Source organism: Coturnix japonica, chromosome 1, assembly GCF_054131305.1.
Source record: "Coturnix japonica strain WE chromosome 1, WE-NBRP24, whole genome shotgun sequence".
Lineage (NCBI taxonomy): Eukaryota > Metazoa > Chordata > Aves > Galliformes > Phasianidae > Coturnix > Coturnix japonica.
Window position 1 is genome coordinate 119,055,385 of NC_140663.1, and position 22,314 is coordinate 119,077,698.

Here is a 22,314-nt window from a genome sequence, read left to right on the forward strand (position 1 = left end):
CTTGCAACGTTTCTCATGCCTTCTGGGGAGCGCTGTGCAGGGAAACAAATGATTACCCCCAGACAGCATTTCTCTTCTGATTCAGGAGAAGAAAGCACATCTCCTATCCTCATGGTATATACTTCCAGCAGAAAAAAATGAATGCTTAATATCCCTCTTAAATAAATCCACCTTCATTCCGAAGCAAATGAGAATATGCAAGAAGTAGGCAGGCAGGCAGAGATACCTTTTATAAAGGAATTCCCCAGCTGCTACTGCAAGTGGACGGTGCGTGGTATAAACAAGCTGGTATAAGGTTTCACAGTCTTCAGCTGATAACACATCCTCGCAGTTCCTAGGCAAAAATAACAACGGAAGTTATAGTTCAGGTTTATCTGCAAAGAATACAATGAATGAGAAGTCTAGTTTTATTGGACCTGATGCTCCATAGCCTTGCAACTTGTTTACATAGCTAACATTTTGTAGGACAGATCTAAACACGTTACCAAATGGAAATGAAAGCATTTTTTTACTCATTTTGTAGAGAAATTGAGGTCTGCACAAGCTATGAGTAATAAGGCCCATTGTATGGACAGAAAACCTTAAAACATAATTAAGGTTGATCAGTGGCCATGATAAAAAAAAAAAGTAATAATGACCAAAGAGGAAAATGATGCGTCTACTGGAATAGGCTCCCCAGGGAGGTGGTTGAATCACCATCCCTGAATGTGTTTAAAAGCCATTTGGATGTGGTGCTCAGGGATATGATTTAGTGGAGGGTTTTTAGAGTTAGGGTACTATGGTTAGGCTGCAGTTGGACTTAATGATCTTCAAGATCTTTTCCAACCTGGATAATTCTATGATTCTATGCTTCGATTATTGTCATAGAAGACTAAATAACAAGAAGCCTTCATCTTGCAGTACAAACTCCTCCAGAGTTTGTACTAATATTAAAACATTAGTACGGTATTTCAAAACTTGTACTCCATTACACTGGGCCTACACAGAGTTGCACACAAAAAGAAATCAAAATACATACTTGATAACATGCTTATGACTGCAACCTTTCTGTCCAAACACATTGAAAATCATATCTATTTATTTTTTTGACAGCCATTCAGCTACAGATTTTTAAACATCACACACCAACTAATAAACTTAGAGCACTCTATGAGAGTTAGCAACACAAAATTGAAGCATTGAGGTTGAATAATCCAAAGAGGAGATACCAAAGAAACAAATACCAAAAGAAGTGCTACAGTTTCAAACCACTTGCTTTCTATTGCAATTGCAATGCCATTTAACTAAGCTACATGAGAACGAAACAGAAACATAGGAGATCCTTCTGCTCTCTGCAACCAGGTGAAAGACTTCTTATTTATTGCTGTGATCAGTTCCCAGCAAGTGACAGTATAAAACCATTTGCAGCTGCAACCCAGCTCTGCTTCTAAAACTGAGGATTTGTACTTTCCATTTGGTGGGACTGATGTCTTTAGAAAATTAGCACCCCTTCCTGTGCCTGCCTGTTTGTCTCCAATCTGAGTCCATCCTTTAGTAATCCCACAAGTCACAAGGCCCCAAAATATTGTCGTCAAACCTGACTGAAATGAAGCGAGCTCTCATTAGGTGAGAACATAGGGGTGTTGATTAAAAACACTTTTTGTAGCACATGCTATGAGCTAAAGAAACAGGGAGGGGGAAGCGCTCATTTCTCAAGGTCCACATCTTCTCATTTATAGAAGTTGAAACCTCATGAATTTTATCTTTACTGTCTATTTATTCGTGTATCACTTGAATCCTTCACAGTTTTTCTCAGTTTGTTTATAATGGTCACTGGCACAGTAACAAGGTATTTAAATGGAACTGCTGATGGTCTGCCTCCAAAACTGATGGGTCAAACCTGCATGATAATGTTTGCCCTCAATCAAAAAGAAATTCCAGCAGGTTCCAGCAGCTTCTTTTAACATGCAGCTCCCTTGAGTGTATAGTCGTGGTAACAGAACAAATAGAAAGTGCTTGGAGTATATGTAGATATCAAGTAACCAGTACAAAGGAAAATGTTCATGTGATTCTTATTCAGCCATCTAAAGAACTGGGGGGGAGAGGGGGAAATATGTAAAAATACATTTATTGTTGTTAAAAAAGGAGATACTGAAAGAGGTAATGTGGTGCTTTGGCATTTCTGAACAAGCATTGGTGCATCCTGAGACACCATGAATGTTAGGGAATGAAGAAATGTTGGTGTAAAAACACTGTGATATACGATCTAGAACCATGTGGATGTGACACTGAGGGGCATGGTGAGTGGGCATGGTGAGGGTGGTTGGTCTAGATGAAAGAGAAGTCTTTTCCAGCCTTAATTATCCAGTGATATTTGAATTTACTCATCTTCACAGGCCTTGAGCTATCTAACCCATTTAGGCAAAGTGCTCAGTATGATGCCTGCAGTCTGGGTAGAAGTTACAGATTTCCCCTTTCTAGTATGAATGAAATTCCAACCTCCTTGTTTTTAACTTTGTCTTCAGAGAGGTTAGGACTTTGACTCACTTACACTAGACCGTAGCAGTGTAATTTCCTCCCTCCTCACAGCAAGAGTGGGTCAGTTGCAACAGCCCTGACCATTTACTAAACAGCCCTTAGCAGCACAGAAGCAATGGAATAAGAGGAAATGCTCCTATGAAATATCACTGCTGTCCACATACTGTTCAACCACTACTCTCTGTGAGATAGCAAGTTTTATACTCAAAACTCCCACTCATGTGAGAGCTTAGAGGGTTTTACTTGCCTCTGGAAGTAGCAACACTTGGCTACACTGCTACAACTACCAGTAATACCAGTACAGTAAATCAGTGCCTTTGTTTTTACATACATAAGCCAATAAGCACGCATTCAAAGAATACCTTAAATACAGCAATAATACTGCTGCAAATTTACAGCCCTCAGAATGCCAAGCAACAGATAAAGGTTAAACCAGAAGTGCCTGCCAGTGTTTAGGTATCTAAAAATAAACAGGCATGGCCTTCCACATACCAATGTCATGACACACCGTTTTCTCTGTGCTTCAGTGTGAACATAACATAGAGAAGCTGGGATCTTCTAGAGAGAGATCACAGATCCATTTTGTTCTGCCTATGGCACCAGATGAAAGATTTCCTGACTTGCCTTTTGTTCCCTTTCACTGCACGAAAGAGACATGACTATACATGACTGCTGGAACCACCTGTTGTGGTCTGAGCTACTGCTTATACCAGGGATAACAATCAAAATCACAATAAATCAAAAATACACCCGATGCACTTCATACACACTATCCAAAGCTTTATCACTTCACTCTTTTTGCTCTTAATGACAGGAAAAGATCACGCAGAGAAAGATTTGGCACTTGTGATAGGGACACTGGTAATCTAAGCTACAGCACCTTGAAAAAGAAATAGCTTATTTTGCATTTAAAATAAATTCTAATTAAATAAACAAATCTACAAATACACTGCAAAATCACTACCATTGTATTAAGCACTGCCATCCAAAAAACACCTTTTGATAGCACTCTGTTTGAGAAAACAGAACACATTAGTTGATTTTTATACTTAAAAATGTTACGTTCTTCTTTCCACCCTGCTGTCATAGCAGCATTCTGGTGTTCAACAAGAGAGGAGAGAGCAACATGGTTGCCATACTACAGCATAACGCGAATACTTCCCCATGCACTTTAAAATAGGGCTAAGATGTTGCAGCACACTGCAATTCCATGGCTACGTTGTGACAGAGGACAGGGAGAAGCACATTAGAAAGGTGCTGTATGGTACTATGTCTAAGCTGAGAAACATAATGGCAGGAGACAGGAGGCATTCCTTATTTTCTGTTAGTTCTTCAGACAGGAAAGATGTCAGAACAGACACAAAGGTTCTTGTATAGAGGTGTTAGATGACAACAAGTTGCTGAAGGTTAACTTCTAGAAACGTAAAACCCTCCAGAAATGGGGAAGAAAAAAAAGGAGAAGGCAGAGGAGACAGCGCACACCTTGGTTACATTTTGGTCCTTCACTTTTGCTTTGCTTGCAATAGGCTTGACTCTTCTAAATGGCAAAGCGCTGCCCTAACTCCACCTCAATAGGAGAGTGGGCCTGGATGAATCACAGAGGAGCTGTGAGGAGCTCCATGCCATTCCCTAACAGCCTTTGAGCCTTCAATACAACTTGACTTCTTCTCTGAATAAAAGCTTCCTGAATAACCTTGCTAGATGTATGTAATGCATTTGCCTATCAATTTCCTTTCTCTTCTTCAGTCCACAGCTTAGCTGTGAAACAAAGCCTATAGAATCACTAAGTTCAACTCTCCACTGACTCTGAGTTGTCAACTCCAGTTTTCAAGAGTCTCCTAGAGTGTAGGCCCTCTATCTCCAACCTAAAACACCCATCCCAGTCTAGCTGAGAAAAAAGAAGGGAGATTAATATTTCTTTTCTATTTTAAGAGCACAGAGACTATGTATTCCTATACGACTTGGGCCTTCTGTGCCAAGCAGAACACCCAGAATTAACAAACCTCAGTTTCCTGACCTTTAAGTTGGATAAACCCTACTTACCACTGTCAAAGCACTGAAGTGAGAATTAATGTATTTATCAGCTCCAGTAAGTAGTTTAAATGAGTTCCCAATGAGTGCAATATACTCATAGCTCTCACTGAGGCAGCTCTTCCAGACTTCAAATTTCAGCGGTTTGTGTTTAAAACTCAGTTTAATTTCCACTTACATTTAACTGTGATACAAGGTAATTTTCTCCTTCTTTGCTCTTTACATTTCACACTGTTGGTAAATTTGTGCCCTTACGTGCACTACTTGTAACTGAAGTAGGTGAATGCAGTTATTTAATTACCTTTACAGCCTCTTCCAAACTCCCAACACTTTCAGCCACTGAAGTACACAAAAATGAAACTGAATTGCCTGGTGGCAGCAGTCCCCCTGAACTAATTTACCTACTGAGGGACAACATTTGCAGTAAGATTCTCATTGTGACCCCATTTTTTTCTCCTTCCTTGTTCTATTCCCTCTCAAATTCTTTGCAACATAAATGCTAATAATTACGTATCATTCAGTAGCATTAATAATTTCTGTTATGCTAAGCCTCATGGGCTCATTCAGTTTCAGGATCATATCTATAAGAGTAGAAATCCAGCAGCCCAAAGAGCTTGGCATCCAATGGAGACAACATACAACAAAGAAGAAAAGACAGCTCAGCTTAGAGGCAGACAAAATGAAAGCACAAATACAGACTGAAAACAAAAAAGAAACACAAAAAAGCAAGTATATGCATAGCAAGATGGCTTTGAGTTGGCACAGTTATGCGTTGGACTGGATGATCTTTTAGGTCTTCTCCAACCTTGGTGATTCTATGATTCTTCTGTTTAAATAAAGCAGTACATTTAAGTGAATTGAAAAGATCAGTGTTTTCTGTGTTTGCCTGGCTGAAAAGATAAGACTATAAAGGTCAGCATATACATTAGAGATTTCATGGGCCAGCAGTGCACAGAGTAGTCACTCTCTCTATATTACAAGCAATATACAGTGTATATTCCACAGCAGTGACATGCAGTGATGGTTAGGAGAGAGTCATTGCTGATACTAAAATATATGCACAGCGAACTTCAAGTGCAGCTGTAAAACATCACAAAAACAGTTAATTAGCAAGAAGTCTTGCTACTACATCTACCCATAAAGACAATAAACGAAGGTTGCTGATACAGTATTTTTTGCCCAGGAAGGTGATAAGAGCACTGAACAAACTAATTGGAGGGAAACAAAGTTACTCCTGGTTTTGCCTCTCCCTAACACATACCATTAAACTACAAAACCTATTTCAAGCTTAGAGTCGTGTCCTACAGGTCAGTACCTGACTGGTTAAGTTCATGCTGTTTTTTGTTTTGTTTTTTTTTTTAAATAAAGACTTCTTGTTAGCTGATTCCACGATTCCAAATCAAATATAGAAAGTTCTTACTGATGGATGTTCTTACTTTAAAAATGGAAATGGTACCTTTAAAAATAGAAACTTGACCTGAAAGGTCTTTCGCACCTCACTAAAAACAGTAATTTGGGCAACCAGAATTCACTTGCCAAATCTGTAGATGGGCCATCCCCAATGAGAAGCCAATAGAGCATGACTAAAAGCTGCATAAACACTGATTACAGCAATACATACAAGATAGCTTCTGTAAATGGCACTGCTACACCTGTTACTCTTTACAGGCAGTGGAGACAACGTCCACAGCCTCACTTCATGCTTTACTGCATGCATCAGGCAGCTTTGCTGTTCAACATCCAGGTACCAGTTTTGAACCATGATCATAGAATCACAAGGTTGGAAAGGACCTACAAGATCATCTAGTCCAATCGTCCTCCCTTTACCACACCTACATTAAAACCATTAAACCATATCTCCTAGCTCCCTGAAGCACTTATCTTTCAGTCTGAAATGTTTTGCTTCCACAACATCAGCAGTGAGTCCCTCCTGATATCTGTAGGTACTGCAGCATAAGCCTTTCCCCTTGCTTCAAGAAAAGCAACTCAATGTGGATTGTTACTAGCAAATCTGTAGTGGAGACTGTATTGACTACATGCTCTTCACAAAGGTTTTATAGACTGATCATTATCTACCTTATCAAAAAGAATATCTATCACTGAATTTGCCCACTATGCCCCCAATTCCCATTTTCATTATTACAGTAATTAAGCAAAACCAGCAACACTCAAAGCAATTGGGAGGGAGGAGGACAGAAAGAAGGATGGTTACACAACAGATGAGTAAAGAGAAAGAAGAATGTATTGCTAGGACTCCAGGCAGACTAGCTGAAAACAAAATATATTCATTCTGACAATGAAAAGTTCATCTTATGATGGGAAAATGTCATTGAGAAAACTTTAGCTGGAACTTACACTGGAAATCAAAGTGTACTAAAGAAAAATCTGGGGGAAAAATTGCTTGATGAAAAAAGAAACATCGATCAAACTTTTGCAGTTCACGTTAATGAGAACATGATCACGCATAATAAAGCCAGAGGCAATAAACAGCTGCACAGCCAATACAGCACTTGTTAGTCCAGATACAGAACAGGGACAGCCATAACTGGTGTTCAATATCTTTGTACTTCAACAATGGTGTGCTACTCCTCCTGGCACAAGGACACGTTACACACAGACACAACACTGTTTTGTTCCAACAGCTACACACCAGAGAACCAACTGATGTAGAAAGGGATATTGTAAACACAGAAACAATATAACCCTATCTACCAGCAGTGAGATCCAAACAATGGTACTTCCTTCAGAAGAGCATGCTGCATTCATAGTCGTCACATGCTGTTCTGATGCGTATGTTGGAGCAACCTAGAGAAATGCCACTCAAATCAATGGAGTGTGAAATAGGAGTGTGTCCAGACTATACAGTATCACTTCAGTGTATAAACGTATTTGAAATTTAATGTATATACCTAGAACACCATATTATTTGGTCCATTAAGTTCTGCATCCTCTTCTAGCAATGACCAATACTTCTGGCTTAAACGGATAACCAATTGCTATTGAACAATGCACCATGCTGTACATGGAGACAAGCAACTGCATCAGCAGAATCCATCTTAAACCCTGAAACAGAAGAGACACTTACAGACTCCCCTAAAATCTCAACTGTATTAACAAGGAAATGCACTGGGCTTTTGGAATCTTTTTTTTCTTTCTTTTTTGCACTCAAAAAGAGGCACAGAAAATTTACTCTTTGGGTACTTTGCCAAAACAGTTGTAAAATAAACATACTGCTCAAGGATACATTGGAATAGGACCCACATATTTCTATTATGTTAGTCCAGTTTCCACCCCCTCACCCCCCCCCTTCCAGTCTGACATCACCTTTTCAATCTATGGCTGACCAGTAATTTACCAACAAAACAACTTTTCTGTTAGTTTTTCACTTCAGCCAAAAGATGTCAGATATTTACTCGCTTTCTGTCAGCCTATTGCAGGCTTAACAGCTCCCAGATTCTCTGCCACGGAGCAAAGAATCTGGTAGCCCAAATTTGAACAAAGTTCAATGCTTCCCAAATGGGGGAAGATGGCAAAGTTCCCTGAGCTCCTGGTCAAGATCTGGAAAGCCTGGGACAGAACGTTATATGGTGGGGGCTTCCTGAAAACAGGCAGACGCTCTATTTGAGAAAAGCCAACATCAAAACGCTTTGGAATTTACTTTCAGGGGAAGCGTTAAGATAAAATCAATGCCGTTCTTATACTGAAGCTGACTGCAAAGGTTTTCTTAACACTGGTGCTTCCCACAGAAAGAAAATGCCACGTCTCGAGCAGTTTTAACTGTAATTCATATCCTGCTGGGACCAATCGTTTCCCAGCATGTAAGTGATTACAGGAAGATTCATCAGAATTTTATCTGGATCTTGTTGCCATTAAAACAATACAGTAAATTAAAAAAGAAATTATTTACTGTGACATAAGCATCAAGAGTTTCATGGCTTGAACTGCTACTTCATGGTCCTTGTCCAGAGGCATGGACACAATTCGATCCTAATGGATGTAAAATGACAATAAAAAGATGTAACATGTTTTGTTCTCAATAAACATATACTTTTGCTACAGCTAGATCATCTACACTAGTAGAGCAGAGATTTATTTTTATTTCAGCAGCTATTTCCTAAGAGACACAAGGCAACTTGATTACTACCAAGTAGTTCCCCAGCCCCTGAAAATTAACAGCATGTTAATTTTTTAACTGAATTAATCATGCAGTAATATGGTATTTCTTTTTCAGATGTAATGTATGCGTTCACAAGAAATCAACTACAGTCTACAAATTAAAAGTGACTGACAACTTGTTTCCAAGATGTTACTACTGACACTTCAATATGTTAAATGGAGGTAAGCCTCAAATTACAAGCATTATATAATCAGTTCCTCCCATCAAAAATAAAGTGTGTGTACCTACACATTACAGAAGCCAATGTTTTGCTGGAAAGATACAATTAGGAACTGAGTCATAAAGGTGCTTCACAAAACAGCAGCAATACTCCTGACCTCTAAAGTTCATATTATTATAACTTGGTGTATATACAAACACCTTAGAAAACAGTAGGTTTCCTGTCCCGTGTACCCACAGACTCACTCCGCGGTGCAGTCTATATCTTCAAGGCACATTATACCTTCAAACATGCTTGTTTCAAGACTAATAGCTTCCTCAGTACACATATCATTTCTAAATGTCTACACCCATTTTACTTTGCATCTTCCTTTTTCTAACAGCCCAGATGCAAGGTGTGGAAGTCCATGAATCCTGAGTCTGAAAACTCAAGGGTAACAGAAGGAGCATGTGAAATACAGCTTATTGAAAATGGATTGATGATTGTGTATTTACATTTCCCATCATCAAGGAGTGGGATTTCAACTCTGGGAGATGTTCAATCTGTATATCTGCTGCTTGGATTTCTCTTATTTCAACAAGGAGGAGGAGTTTGGTTTGATTTGTTTTGGGTGTTGTTTTTTGGTTGTTGTTGTTGCTCCTTTTGAATGTGTTTTGGGGTTTATTGTTTTTTGATATTCCATTTGGGAGGTGGAATTTGCAATAATCCATGTATATATTACCATCCTCCACTCAAAGAAACATCTCAGTAAAAACAGACTAGAGCTCTTCCGTCAGTCTTTGAATACCAAGTTGCTTACACAGTTTGCAGTCGCTTATAACAACCTTCCTTTAAAAGGAAAGAGAGAACACTACCAAAAAGCTGTTTTAAAAAAAAAAAAAAAAAAAAAAAAAGCTTACATAGCCAAGCTCCATTCATAGAATCATAGAATTAGCCAGGTTGGAAAAGACCCTGAAGATCATCAAGTCCAACCGCAGCCTAACCAGTACCCTAACTCTAACAACCCTACACTAAATCATATCCCTGAGCACCACATCCAAACGGCTCTTAAACACAACCAGGGATGGCGATTCAACCACCTCCCTGGGGAGCTATTCCAGTACCTAACTACCCTTTCTGTAAAGAAGTTCTTCCTAATATCCAACCTAAACTTGCCCTGGCGCAACTTGAGGCCATTTCCCCTTGTCCTCTCACTTGTCACTAGTGAGAAGAGACCTGCCCCACTCTCACTGTAAGAACCTTTCAGGTACTGGAAGAGGGCCATAAGGTCTCCCCTCAGCCTCCTTTTCCCCATTCTGAACAATTTATTCTTAAAATACCAGAATTAATCTGTATCTTCTTATTTGACAACAGTCTATAGGTATCTCTTACTATAAACAACTGTTCTGACATCCACATAAGCACTGCACCTTTTGCAAAAAGAACATGAATTACCACCACGTGTAGGCACTGATTATGGACTGATTCAGAGGAACTGTGGTAACAACTGCTCCTCTCACAGCATCTTGAGATTTCTTATTTGCATACCATAAAGATACTGCCCCGTTAGGATACGAGTAGCTGACAAAATCATTACAGAGGGCAGGATTAAAAAATGTAAAAGGCTTATTTCTTGAATGAGTAAGGATGTTGGGATATGATAAATGTTTATGCATATGTCGAGTATGATCAAGGCACGTACATATTAAGTCTACATGGTCAGTGCAGGCACAGAACAAGCTCTCAGTATTTCAGAATGTCATGCAACTTGTTTAGTTCAGAAGTAAGAGATTCTTCTTCAAGAGTCATACTGACATGGTATACCAGCAGAGAGTTATTCCCATATCAGTGTAATACACTGTTGATTAAATATCTAAGAGCTTAACTAATTAACAAGAATAACAAAAAAAGGAGAGAAAAAAAAGAAAAAAAGAAGGACCAAATTCCTTCCCACCTTCCAAAGTTCTTTTTAAAAAAGCCTGGGCCACCTTGGATAAATGATGGAGATAACCAGCTACAGTGCACATTTACACCACTCTGTGCATAACCTGAAGTGAAACAAAACTCCACAGAAGCAGAGGGAAGCAACTCTGCAAAACACCTTCAGCCACTCAGTCAAGCAGGCTGTTTCTGCAATACTCTAAGCTTCTGTCAGTCAAAAGAACAGGGAGATGAACTCTTACCAAAAACATCACGCCTTGTGCATACACCCAATGCAGACTTAAATAACAAATAAACCAGCAATCTATTTACCTTGAATCTGCAAGTAAAGAGATCCATCTTGGAAACAAGATCTTTTCTGCTGTAAATTCCTTGCAGCCCCAGAAGACACTTCAACCGCACTTCAGCTTGCTACAAGAGAAAGAGAAATCTGCTAATATGTTATCTCTGATGTTACTTACTATTGGCATATGTATTACACAAATAAGAGCTCTATGTGGTTGCCTACAGCATGGTAGCTGTCATGGATACAACTGCTGCCCTGAAAGTAATGCATCCTATTTTATTATGTTTTATTATGTTTACGATGCCAGAGACAAATATTACTGGTATGGTAGTAGAGGTTGAACCTTTCTAATATTCTCTTATATTCTGTTGCTGTGCAACAGATGGCAGCAGAGGAGCAGTCTGCCAAAATGGTGTCTGACGTAGCAGTGTGTCAACATGGAAGCAAGGGTGTGTCACTACTCCAAGATAAATAGCAATCCATGGAATGGCAACACATGAATTCCCCAGGAATGAAAAAGTTCAAGGCACAGGTCTCAGCAGGTAAAGTGATGTGCGCTGTCCTTTGAGAAAGGGGTGATCCCTTCTGGATTTCCTGGAACTCAGACAAACCACCAACTCTGGCAGTTCTATTCCAATACAGACTAAGCTGAAGGCTCAAACTTCCAGAGCCAGGCCAGAGAAGGAGACCACCTCTCTATTGCAGCACAATAACACCAGGTCCCATACCAGTCTGAAGACCATGAAGCACATATCCAGTCTTGCCTGGACTGTCCTACTGAACCCAGTGTATAGTTCAGATTTGGCATCTTCTGACTTCTGTCTGCCCACTCTCAGTATGAAAGATAGACAACATGGGTACCATTTTCCCAGCAGTGATGCTATCATAGCAGCTGTGAAGCAGTGGGTCACCTCAGCCGCTGCAGATTTTATGAGCATGTCATGAAAGCTCTTCTTGTTCATCACTAGCAAAAACACACAGCTAATGGGGATGACTATATTGAAAAATTGTGTTATATAGCTGAGAATAATAGGTTGCTTTGAGCTTGGCATTGTTGGTAAGTAGTTATCCCTGCAAAGTGTCCCCCGTCATTAGTACTGCTGCTTCACAGATGCCTCAAAGAAGAGGATTTCTCTTTTTTTAACTCTTTTCTTTCCTCTTTTTTCCTTAAGTTTGTAATGATTTGTTGGATGGTCACATAGTCCTTGGAGAACAACTAACAATTAATGACAGCACAGGGAAATCATATAAGCACATCTTCATTCAGGATACTCTGAACATATGTTGTCCTTCAATTGTATCATAGTACATTTTGCCCCAGCCTGAAAAGACTGCCAGGAAAATAAAATCAGTATGACAGTGAGAAGCTCTACTGACATCAAAGAGCTTTACATAGACTCCGGCACTGCTTAGATAAACTCAGTTAGAAGACTGTTACAAGATTCCAGTGTTGCTCCTATCCAAGAAATGAGGTTATACAGTAAGCCTTACAAGTACAGGCTGGGACATGGACGATTTTACAAGGTCAGGCTGAGTAACTGTTCTTCCTTAAGACTCTCCAAATAACAGATTAGGAAAAACAGGTCTACTTTTGAAATACTAAGGCATGAAGAAAGTTCAGCTTACCTACCCTGTCAAGGTAAAACATAGTTTAAAGAGAAAAATACTTGCCCCCCCCCCGCATCTCCCCCCTCAAAAAAAAAAAACAAACCATGTCAGTATGCATACAAAAACATTATCATTGGAAAGAAAACCACTACGTTAACACGAACATTTAAAAGACAGGATTTCAGAAGTTGTTAAAACAGTGGGATCCACTTTACAGTCATGTTGCTTGGGAGACAAAATTAAACCTCGGTTTCTTGAGATTTGCCAGGAGTATCACATGGTCAAGACAAGTTCATTACAACAGAAGTCTATTTCCCACAGGATTTCTCTAGGTTTTGGTTTTTTGGTTTTGGTTTTTTTTTCTTGTCTGAAAATCTAAGGAGAAAATCTCAGAAACTTGCCCTGAAGTTCAAGACAAAGCTAGATTAGTATGTTGGGAGATCTCAAGTACAAGTGTGTGCATGTGCACAAGCATCTCCACTCTCACTGCCTTTGCCCTCTTCTCTTCTCTTCTCTTCTCTTCTCTTCTCTTCTCTTCTCTTCTCTTCTCTTCTCTTCTCTTCTCTTCTCTTCTCTTCTCAAGTTAAGTGACTCGGTTTCACAAATGCACTGGTAAGTGACTGGGCTTATAAAATTGTTACATAACATTGTCCAATTAATTGCACATGGCAGTCAAGTTTACTGTCAAGCTCTAGAAAGTTATGTTATTTCTAGTAGATGAACATAAACTACTTGAAAACTTATAGCATTGTTCCAAAACTGTTACTGAGCCAAAGAGGGATGTTGATATACAACTTAGGGCTGTATTACCACTGAATATGGAAGACCCTCTTGCACCCAGACAGTAGCCTTTTATGTAGAAATACTGTGCTTCAAATGGAGATATAATGGCAAAGCAGTATGTCATAGAGAAGAAAGAATGATTACATTCAAATTAAACATTTGGGAGACAAAACATTAACTTTATTATATTTTTCCTCCTTAAAGACTCCCAGATGACTGAACTTAATATCTGTTCACAGCACTGCAGATGATCCTGGCCAGATTTTTCCCCACATTTAGAAGACTTCTGTGGTGTTTCAACTCTGCAGCCTGAATTATTTGACAAATGTCTCCATGGAATATTCTAAAAGCAAACTGGCTCCAGGAGATATCATTTTTTTGCTGCCCACTACCATCAAGGAGGAATGGGAACACTTATTAAGGGTGTAATCATCAAAAATTGCTTCTTACTCTCACAGTCTGATAATTCTCCTAGCTGAACATACACTAAAATAAAAGACATTCTGATCAGATAAAATGAATGCAGGAAAAGACAAGGGCTCTTGATAGATTTGTTGCTTCTGAAAATCTACCTTTACAGAAATGGCAGAAAGCAGGGAAATAAGAGGCTTTGTGCTCCCCCTCCTGGCTTTGTGGTAAGCTACAATTTTGTTTACAGAACATGTACCTAAAACTAACGCAAACCAGAATTTATACACACTTTAAAGGTAGACTGCAGAAGTACACTGCCACAATTCCAGTAAATAACCATTCATGATAAATAGCCACATGTTCCCCAAATCTGTCACGTGTTTTAGAAGCATGAAAACAGCTTAAGTTTTAGGATTCTTCCAAATCAAAAGCCTTCCCATCTACTGCCCCCGCACAGAAGAAAAATTCAAAACTTTACCTTATCATACAGCATCCATCCAATGTATTTTAAGTAGCCATCATTTAAAAAAACATCTGGATAAGTTTTAATCCAGTTGCCAATTTCTTCAATGCAAGTAGCTCGTATCTCAGGGACTATATCGCTGTGAAATCATAAAAACGTAACATTAATAGATTAACGTGCCTAATACACATTAAAACATAATTTGTAATATTTTTTTCCTGGAATTGCTTAAGTATACACAATCCGACAGATTAAAAATATCTTTATATTAACATTCTAAGTTAGCCTTCAGTCAACAACTAAGCCACTTTTAGCTACACATTTCACAGAATCATCACTATGAAGTTCTAGATACCATCTCAATCACAAATACACTGCTCTGTTGCTAGCAGGCAAAACTTAAGAACAAACTCTAGAGAGGTCATTTGCTAAATGCAAATTGCTTAGAATAATGTAACCACTATATTTTCCTTGACAACATCAGTGCCTCAATGATATTTAACATGATTCTGATGCCTGGCAATCTAAACAAGAGCCTCTGGAGAATGCAGACACACCTCACAGCTCTATTTTATTCTTACCGGTAGCGACTTAGGAACGTCCCTTTGAAAATAGCATGCATCATGTTCTGTATTTCCACAAGCTTCTGATCATACTGAAACAGAAAGAGAACTGAATGTTTCAATTCCCATCACATGAAAAATCTACATCAATGCATTTACAGTACTGCTGTGGTCCACATCACTATTATTTACACACAATACCAACACAAAATGAGAGGTGTTTCTACGCTGACATTTGGCCTTTTTGCTGCTTCATACTGATAAAAGATTTAACAGGTATCAACTACAAACCTTGACAGAAAACACAAAATATTTTTGATACAGCGAGTCTTCCTGTATCAACACAAAGTGTAACTAGTAGGCAATCTTCACATACAGGTTCAAATTCTCCTTCTATGCACACAGAGATAGAAGAGATGCAGGCCAAAGAATTTTCAGAACGGACCTAATTCCACAACAAGCATGTTCAACCAAAACCAGAACATCCAGTTTTGAAATGCTGGATATACGTTGCTTAAGGTAAACATTTTTTCATCAATAGCATCAAAAAGGGTAACAAAATTGATTCCACTTCACTCTAACACAACATTTTGTCTGTTTTTCCTATATGATCAAGATGTTAAAAAAAACTCTGATCTCACCAAACCCTTCCTCCTATGGAAAAGGGGCTGTTTCTGTACCAGAAGGAATCGTTGGACATCCAAAGCACAGAACACAGGTAAATAGCTCTAAAGTCAGGAGAGAAGGAGCTATGCTTGACTGCCATACACTGAACTACCTCAAATGCGGACTTATTTCTTCTAGTCAAAGTCCTGCCTTGGGAGGTGCTAAGGAGCTGTTTAAGCAGAGAAGAAATGATAGAAACTAAGCAGAGATACAGGTCACATTAGGACCATTTTTACAATAATAGGTAATAGGTAATAGTCTCGTGCGGGTTGGAAGGGACCTTAGAGATCATCGAGTCCAACCCCCGGGATTCAAGCCTCTGTGCTGCAGAGCGGCACTTCTACCACTTGCGCCACAGGGGGATTCGAACATCTGGGCCCCGGTGTTGCAACGCGGCATTCCTACCACTGCGCCACCGGGGCACACATGGTGCTTTAATTATAGAAAAATGACAGCAATCCCATGTCCTTTTTCATTCATTTCATGTACTGAAATTTAGTTAAAGACTTACAACTTTGACTTCTTATACATATAAACATACAAACTGCACTCCCACAACTCTGGAGCTCCTGAAGGAATTACATGTGCGTGTAAACCTGTATTTGTGTAGGGATCAGAGGCTAACAAAGTATTTAGGACAGACATTACAATTAACAGTATACAGGTCAGTTATCACCCTAGTAACTTTTATACAGCCCAATGTAGGCAGGCACAAAAGCTCTGCAGCATGCACTAGATAAAGTTATAAACCTCAAAGAACTGCAGCAACTCAGAAATATGCAGTCAGCAATCCCACTTTTTACACCTTCTCTCATCTCCCATACAAAACACCTGCCCAACCTCTTTCTTTTTTCTCTCTAGCTGGTCAAGTCTGTAATTGGTCCTCTTGCCACTTATCCTGTTCTTTTCCACTTCATATAATCGCTGAGCATTGTGCTTGTTGACATCAAGGTTCAGATGCACGCTTATAACTGCTGTCAGAAGTTTCATTGCTGTAAAGGAAACAAACCCAATATATACAGCTTAGCTCAGATGTATGTAACATAAATGCATCCACCACTTTACCACAAAAAGCATAAGGCTAGCCAAATCCAATTCATCATACGCAATAGAAATAACATTACATTAAAGTAACTTGTTTTAAAATACAGTGTTTTAAAGGCAGATGATGATCAAAAAGGAAAATGTAGCAATATTACAGGTGATTTACAGCTTTTGGCAACAGTTTACTGACTTGTCAGAGATGTAAATTACTGGGTTTAAGTAATTCCATCTGCAAAAGAGTCTAGAGCTGCGGTATAGGTATGTTTGAGTTAAAAAAAAAATAAAATAAAAGGGGGGAAAGCTGGCCCCCAAAAAGGCTGGCAAGCTTAATTCTTCACTTGAATTAACAAAACTTCATGTTCCTTTAACAACATGTTGGTTTGCATACATTTCAAGTGGTCTTCTGAGCCTCTGAAGCAAATAGTGTATTTAGAACAAATTATACATAACTGTATTTTATGGCAGAGAGGTTATTTATTGGCTTAAAAAGATGAAATAAAAAAGCGGCTTTAGAGGCATCATGCTGCACCAAATTAAAATGTGCTACAAGCAGTGTTCTTTTCAGCACAGACACCACAAGAACAGCGACTCTCCAAAGAAAGCTTTCATGGATAATGTATTTAATGCAACTTTAACCTCACTGCATTAATTACTGGGAGTAAGAAAACTATGAACACAGAAAAAGCAGTAACTGATTACAGAGAGATCACGGCTGAATTCTAAATTTAGTCTTATCAGGAATTAAGGAAATTTTCTTTGGAAAGAAGAAGCAGTATAAATTAATCATATCTAAAACATACGTGCTTTGTTCAGTTACTAATGGGAATAAATTAATAATACTACAGTAACATACATTAAGAGGAAAGCAGTGTTAATGAATAAGAACAACTGCTCCAGTGGAGACTTTTCAATTTTCTGCTCTGGCAACTCTGAGATTTGTTTTACCTGCCAAAGTGCTCGTGTGTCTAAATGCTCTGATCACAGAGTCTGCTAAGCCTGTAAGCAGTGAGATGATAGTATCCATCAAGTAGCTGTCATACAGGATGCTGCACTGGCATTGTTGAACAAGAACTGCAATGAATTCACAGAAATTGGCCTTGAACTTCTTCCAGTAGGGCCCTGTTCTGATCACAGGATAGTCTTCATTGCTCTGCACATGGAAAAGAAAGCATACATGAACATCTTTCCCACTGAACACCAGAGTTTTGCTGTCAGTCAGCTAAATCCTAGATCCTCTGTAATTTTTCTCATTGTTACTACTACAAAGTGCAACCTCATAATAAGCAAGCACACATAGAAAGTAGAGCTACACTGTCATGACAGCTCCCAACTTAAAGCAGCAAATGGGAGGCAGCTCTGAACACATGGGAGAGGACATATGAAGCATAAACCATGAGCACTCCTGGCCTCTGCTTCCTTACAGGTAGCACAGTAGTATTTCCCCCACGCGGCCCTTCCTGTTCCTGCAACTGTATGGTAAAATTTAAGAGGAAACTGATGCAACTGAAAAAGAGCTGTAACCTGACCTAACTGCTTTTTTGGTTGGATTAAGTGGTTTTACTAGTTTTGGCTGAGATCAGAGTTAATTTTCTCCATAGTAGCTGGTATGGTGCTTTCTTTTGGATTTGCAATGAGAACAGTGGTAATAACACACCAACAGTTTAGATGCTGCTGAGCAATGCTTACATGAAGTTGAGAATTTTTCTGCTTCCCATGCTGTCTAACTGCATGTCATCAAGGAGGCTGGGGGTACACAAGAAGCTGGGAGGGGACACAACAAGGACAACTGATACTAACAGACCAAAGAGATATCCCATACTATGTAGCATCATGCTCAGCAACAAAAGCTGGGTGAAAGAGACAGGGTTGGGAAAGGGACATTAGACATGATGGAACTTGAAACAAGCAACTGCAGAAGAGGAGAGGATGAGACTATTTTCCTCAGTGGCACAGCCAGCACAAAGAGTTTAATCAGACAACAGCCTGAAGATAAATACTGAGTCACTCACCTGTGCCAATGGTACCCTAGTCTCTAAACCCTCCCCAGACACTGTAAGTAGGCAATCTGTCTGATGTTATGCAAAGAGCAAGTTACAATAAAGCTACAAATGCATTCACAGTATATGTACTGTGGTCTTTTCCAACCTTGGTGATTCTAGGATTCTATAACCATGCCAGGAAGAAAGAAGACACAGTTGATAGACTCAGGAATGCCTGCAAACCAAGGCACATTAGGAAATATGGAATCTCAGATGTGCTCCCGATCGGGTTACAAGACTTATTTCCGACTTTACAGTAGTAGCAAGTGCCAAGTAAGAAAGGAAATGAATGCTGCAAGTGATGTATGGGCAGAGTTATTACAGAAAAGCTGTTTCTTTAAATATATATATTCTTCTGATCAGATGTGTGTGTTCGCAAGAGAATCTTTTTATGAAGAAAGCTTTTAAATAAAACTGCCTGCCAAAAACGCCATGTGCACTGGTAGAGGTTGGTGGAAGGGATGGGGAATGCACCAGTCTCTCTAAAACACTACAGGAGATGAAGTAGCTTATCCAGCAGACAGCTAAGCATCATACAACCATTAGCTCACTCTCTGCCCCTCAGTGGGATTGAGGAGATAATTGAAAAAGTACAAGAACTTTGGGTTGGGATAAGGACAGCTGAATAAGAAAGAAAGAAAAAAAATTAAAACAAAAAAAACTAAAGCTAATGATGCACAGTACAATTGCTCAGTGCTAGCTGACCAGGGGGCCCAGACAGACCCCAAGAAACAGCCCTGCTAGACAACCCACCCCAGTTTTACTGTTGAGTATGATGTCACAGATTATGGTATATCCTTCTAGACAATTTGGGACAGCTGTCCTGGTTCTGTCCACTCCAACCCTTCCCAGTGGCAAGGCAGTAGGAAAAGCAGGAAAGTCTTTGATACAGAGTAAGAACTCCTAAGCAACAACTAAAACATCAATGTCTTATCAACATTATCCTCATCATAAACATAAAATGCAGCACCATACCATCTACCAGGAAGAAAATTACCCCAGCCAAAAATCAGTACAACTTAGCAAGCTCAGCAAGTTCTCTTCACTTCCCTTTAGAATCAATAGCAAGGAACAGGCACTCCAAAATGCAAGAGGTTTAAACCCAAATCAGAGGTCTAAAACAAACCAGATGAAGTAGATCTCAGAAGTGCATAATTATCTCTGTTCACCAATACATACTTCAATATCACTAGTTCTCATGTACTGCCCTACACTGGAGACAGCTGCAGAATTATGCAGCTGAGATACAGCTACAGAAAATGCTATGATAGTAGTAAGTGTACACATACAGTATTGTATAGTACTACTTTTTCTACACTAGTTGAAAAGAACTACAAGGGCCTTACCACATCCACTGGCCAAGTAACTGTTAGGATCCAAGGGTAGGCAATGAATTTCTTGTACTGCAATCCAGTTTCCTGCAATGCATGAAAAAAGTTAAATGACTTTCAATAAAATGTCACAGTTAACTCAGAGATACTAAGCAATAGTTCCAGTACCCACCTTCCCAGCATCTCTCAGCATACATTCCTTTCTAACACCTAGTAACTAGGTACTGTTAAACAGCTGAAGTCTTAAACAAAATAAAAATACACATTCTGGGCTTTTGAAATTATAGAGGAATGTTTTCAGAGTGAGTATCAGATGTTTCCTCAAATCTACAATTACTTTAAAACAAAAGGCATAAATGTGTAGTTTTTATTAGACTCAGTGAAGCACCTGGCTATACACTAATGCAATACATTTATTTCTACTTTCACTAATTTTTTCAGCAATGATACGGAAGAGGAACTGATAAAAAGAAGGGTTTGGGTTGGAAGGAAACTTTAAGATCTTACTTTCCAACCCTCTGCTATAGGCAGGGACACCTCCCACTAAACCAGGTTGATCAAAGCCCCATCCAGCCTTGGCAGGGGGGTTGGACTTGATGATCTCTGGAGGTCTCTTCCAACCCCTACGATTCTGTGATTTTAATACAACACTCTACTTTGCTCTTATCATAGTTCTGCTTTCAAAAAATGATTTCAATCCCAAAACATTTTTTCAATCACCTAATATGTGGTTAACATAAGAACGACTGAGCCTCAGACACCATTTGTTCCTATACTAATTTGATAGTCATAATATATCAAAAGCAAACCAAACAAGCTATCAGACATTATCCTTAGGAATATTTCATTCCATATAAATTATTTTAGGATTTTATGTTACATGTCTTTTTAAAAACAGATCAAGAGAATTTCAGAACTCGCCAAATTTAAAAAGATTTAGAGTATCTAACACAGGGATTAGCATCTAGTATTTCTCATGAGTAAAATGCTTCTCAAAAGTACCACATTGAATTACTGTCTCAAAACCAAAGTCAAGTCAAATCTCAAAAACACTGCTATCAAAGCACGCAGAATACAGCTTCTGGGACAGCTGCAGAATCTTGGTTTTTATCTATCAGAATAGGAGAAATAGTTACAGAGCAGTAACACAGCCAGGGTGATAGTAACAATAATCACAACCACGTACTTTTCAGAGTATGCAGCTACCATGAATGCTATTTACGGTTAATTTAGTTGGGAAAGAAGTGCCAGATTACTAACTCACACAGCCAGATATTTATCAGGCCATTTCTGTCAGAAGTTAGTCCAAAAGCTACTATAGTTTTAACACAAGGAAGACACGTTGGCAAATTCATCCTCTGCAGGAATTTGTTTAGCAGCTGGTCTTTGAGAGATGCTCAGTTAAAGCAAGGCTGATGGCTACAGTTTGACAGAATAATTCAGAGGGGGGAAAAAAAGTACAAAAGCAACTGTGAAAGTGCTGCAGAAAATCTGATGTTGGTCCACTATAAGTTGCTATCAATAAAAAAACTCATAAGACAAACACAGATTCGGGAACATCAAGTGTGTCAGCCCTAATAACTCTGAAAGGAAAAGTCACTTATTAAGAAAACATTCTGATACTAAAGTAAACACCAAATTTCTCTTGTGAGAAAACAAGATTGCTTTCCTGAAGAAAGGAAGTGTGATACAGCTCCTGATAAGGTGTAGGAACTCTGTTCAGTTTTCTTATTAAAGAGAATCCTACTGTTTATACATATGTTTAATAATGTATATGTATAAAATTATGTGTATGTGTATGTGTATATAAAAGAAGTCACAAAGTCAAAGCTGCACCTACCTCATCAAAGGTTTCTGTCATTTTTTGCATGACATCCATCCTGTTTGATGGAATTTTGTTCCCATCTCGTTTGTGTGAATTTTGAAACATCTCTGCTGTTACCATACCTAAACAAGTGATTTTTAAAAAGAATAATGAGACCCACATAACATTAACCACAGTAAGAACTTCATGTCAAATTTAGAAATACCGGAAGATATGAGTTTACGCTGGTATGGGCAATATATACACAGGGGGACATAAAACACAGGTGAAATGGAACTAAAATACAAATCAGAAAGACCAATACTATGTTTTCTTGTGTGGCTATTTGGCTACTTGTCCTGGCAACCAAAAGAGTCAACTATATGCTGTGATGCATCAGGTTCAGACCTGCCAATCGTTTCTGACCTGCTCTGCACAGCTGCAGCCTCAACTCAAGCACTGCATGCAGGTTTGGGCACCACAAAACAGGGACATAAAGCTGTTAAGGGGC

At 39.0% G+C, this 22,314-nt stretch overlaps 1 protein-coding gene across 9 annotated transcripts in view; it reads right to left on the reverse strand.

The window, feature by feature from the left end:
* The window catches only part of LOC107307728 (cohesin subunit SA-2-like), a 50,727-nt gene that overhangs the window by 20,093 nt on the left and 8,320 nt on the right, over positions 1–22,314 (reverse strand). For 4 of the 9 annotated variants that reach the window (XM_015851241.2, XM_015851253.3, XM_015851247.3 and 1 more), the window contains 9 exons: positions 21,840–21,946; positions 20,015–20,086; positions 17,575–17,779; positions 16,426–16,577; positions 14,938–15,011; positions 14,372–14,495; positions 11,118–11,216; positions 8,456–8,535; positions 227–334 (listed from right to left, as the gene is read on the reverse strand). In XM_015851241.2, coding sequence (XP_015706727.2) covers positions 227–334; positions 8,456–8,535; positions 11,118–11,216; positions 14,372–14,495; positions 14,938–15,011; positions 16,426–16,577; positions 17,575–17,779; positions 20,015–20,086; positions 21,840–21,946 — 1,021 coding nt within the window. Of the gene's footprint in view, positions 1–226; positions 335–7,457; positions 7,612–8,455; positions 8,536–11,117; positions 11,236–14,371; positions 14,496–14,937; positions 15,012–16,425; positions 16,578–17,574; positions 17,780–20,014; positions 20,087–21,839; positions 21,947–22,314 lie in introns of those variants that run through there. The other 5 variants (XM_085532235.1, XM_085532244.1, XM_085532240.1 and 2 more) reach the window with 3 other exon arrangements.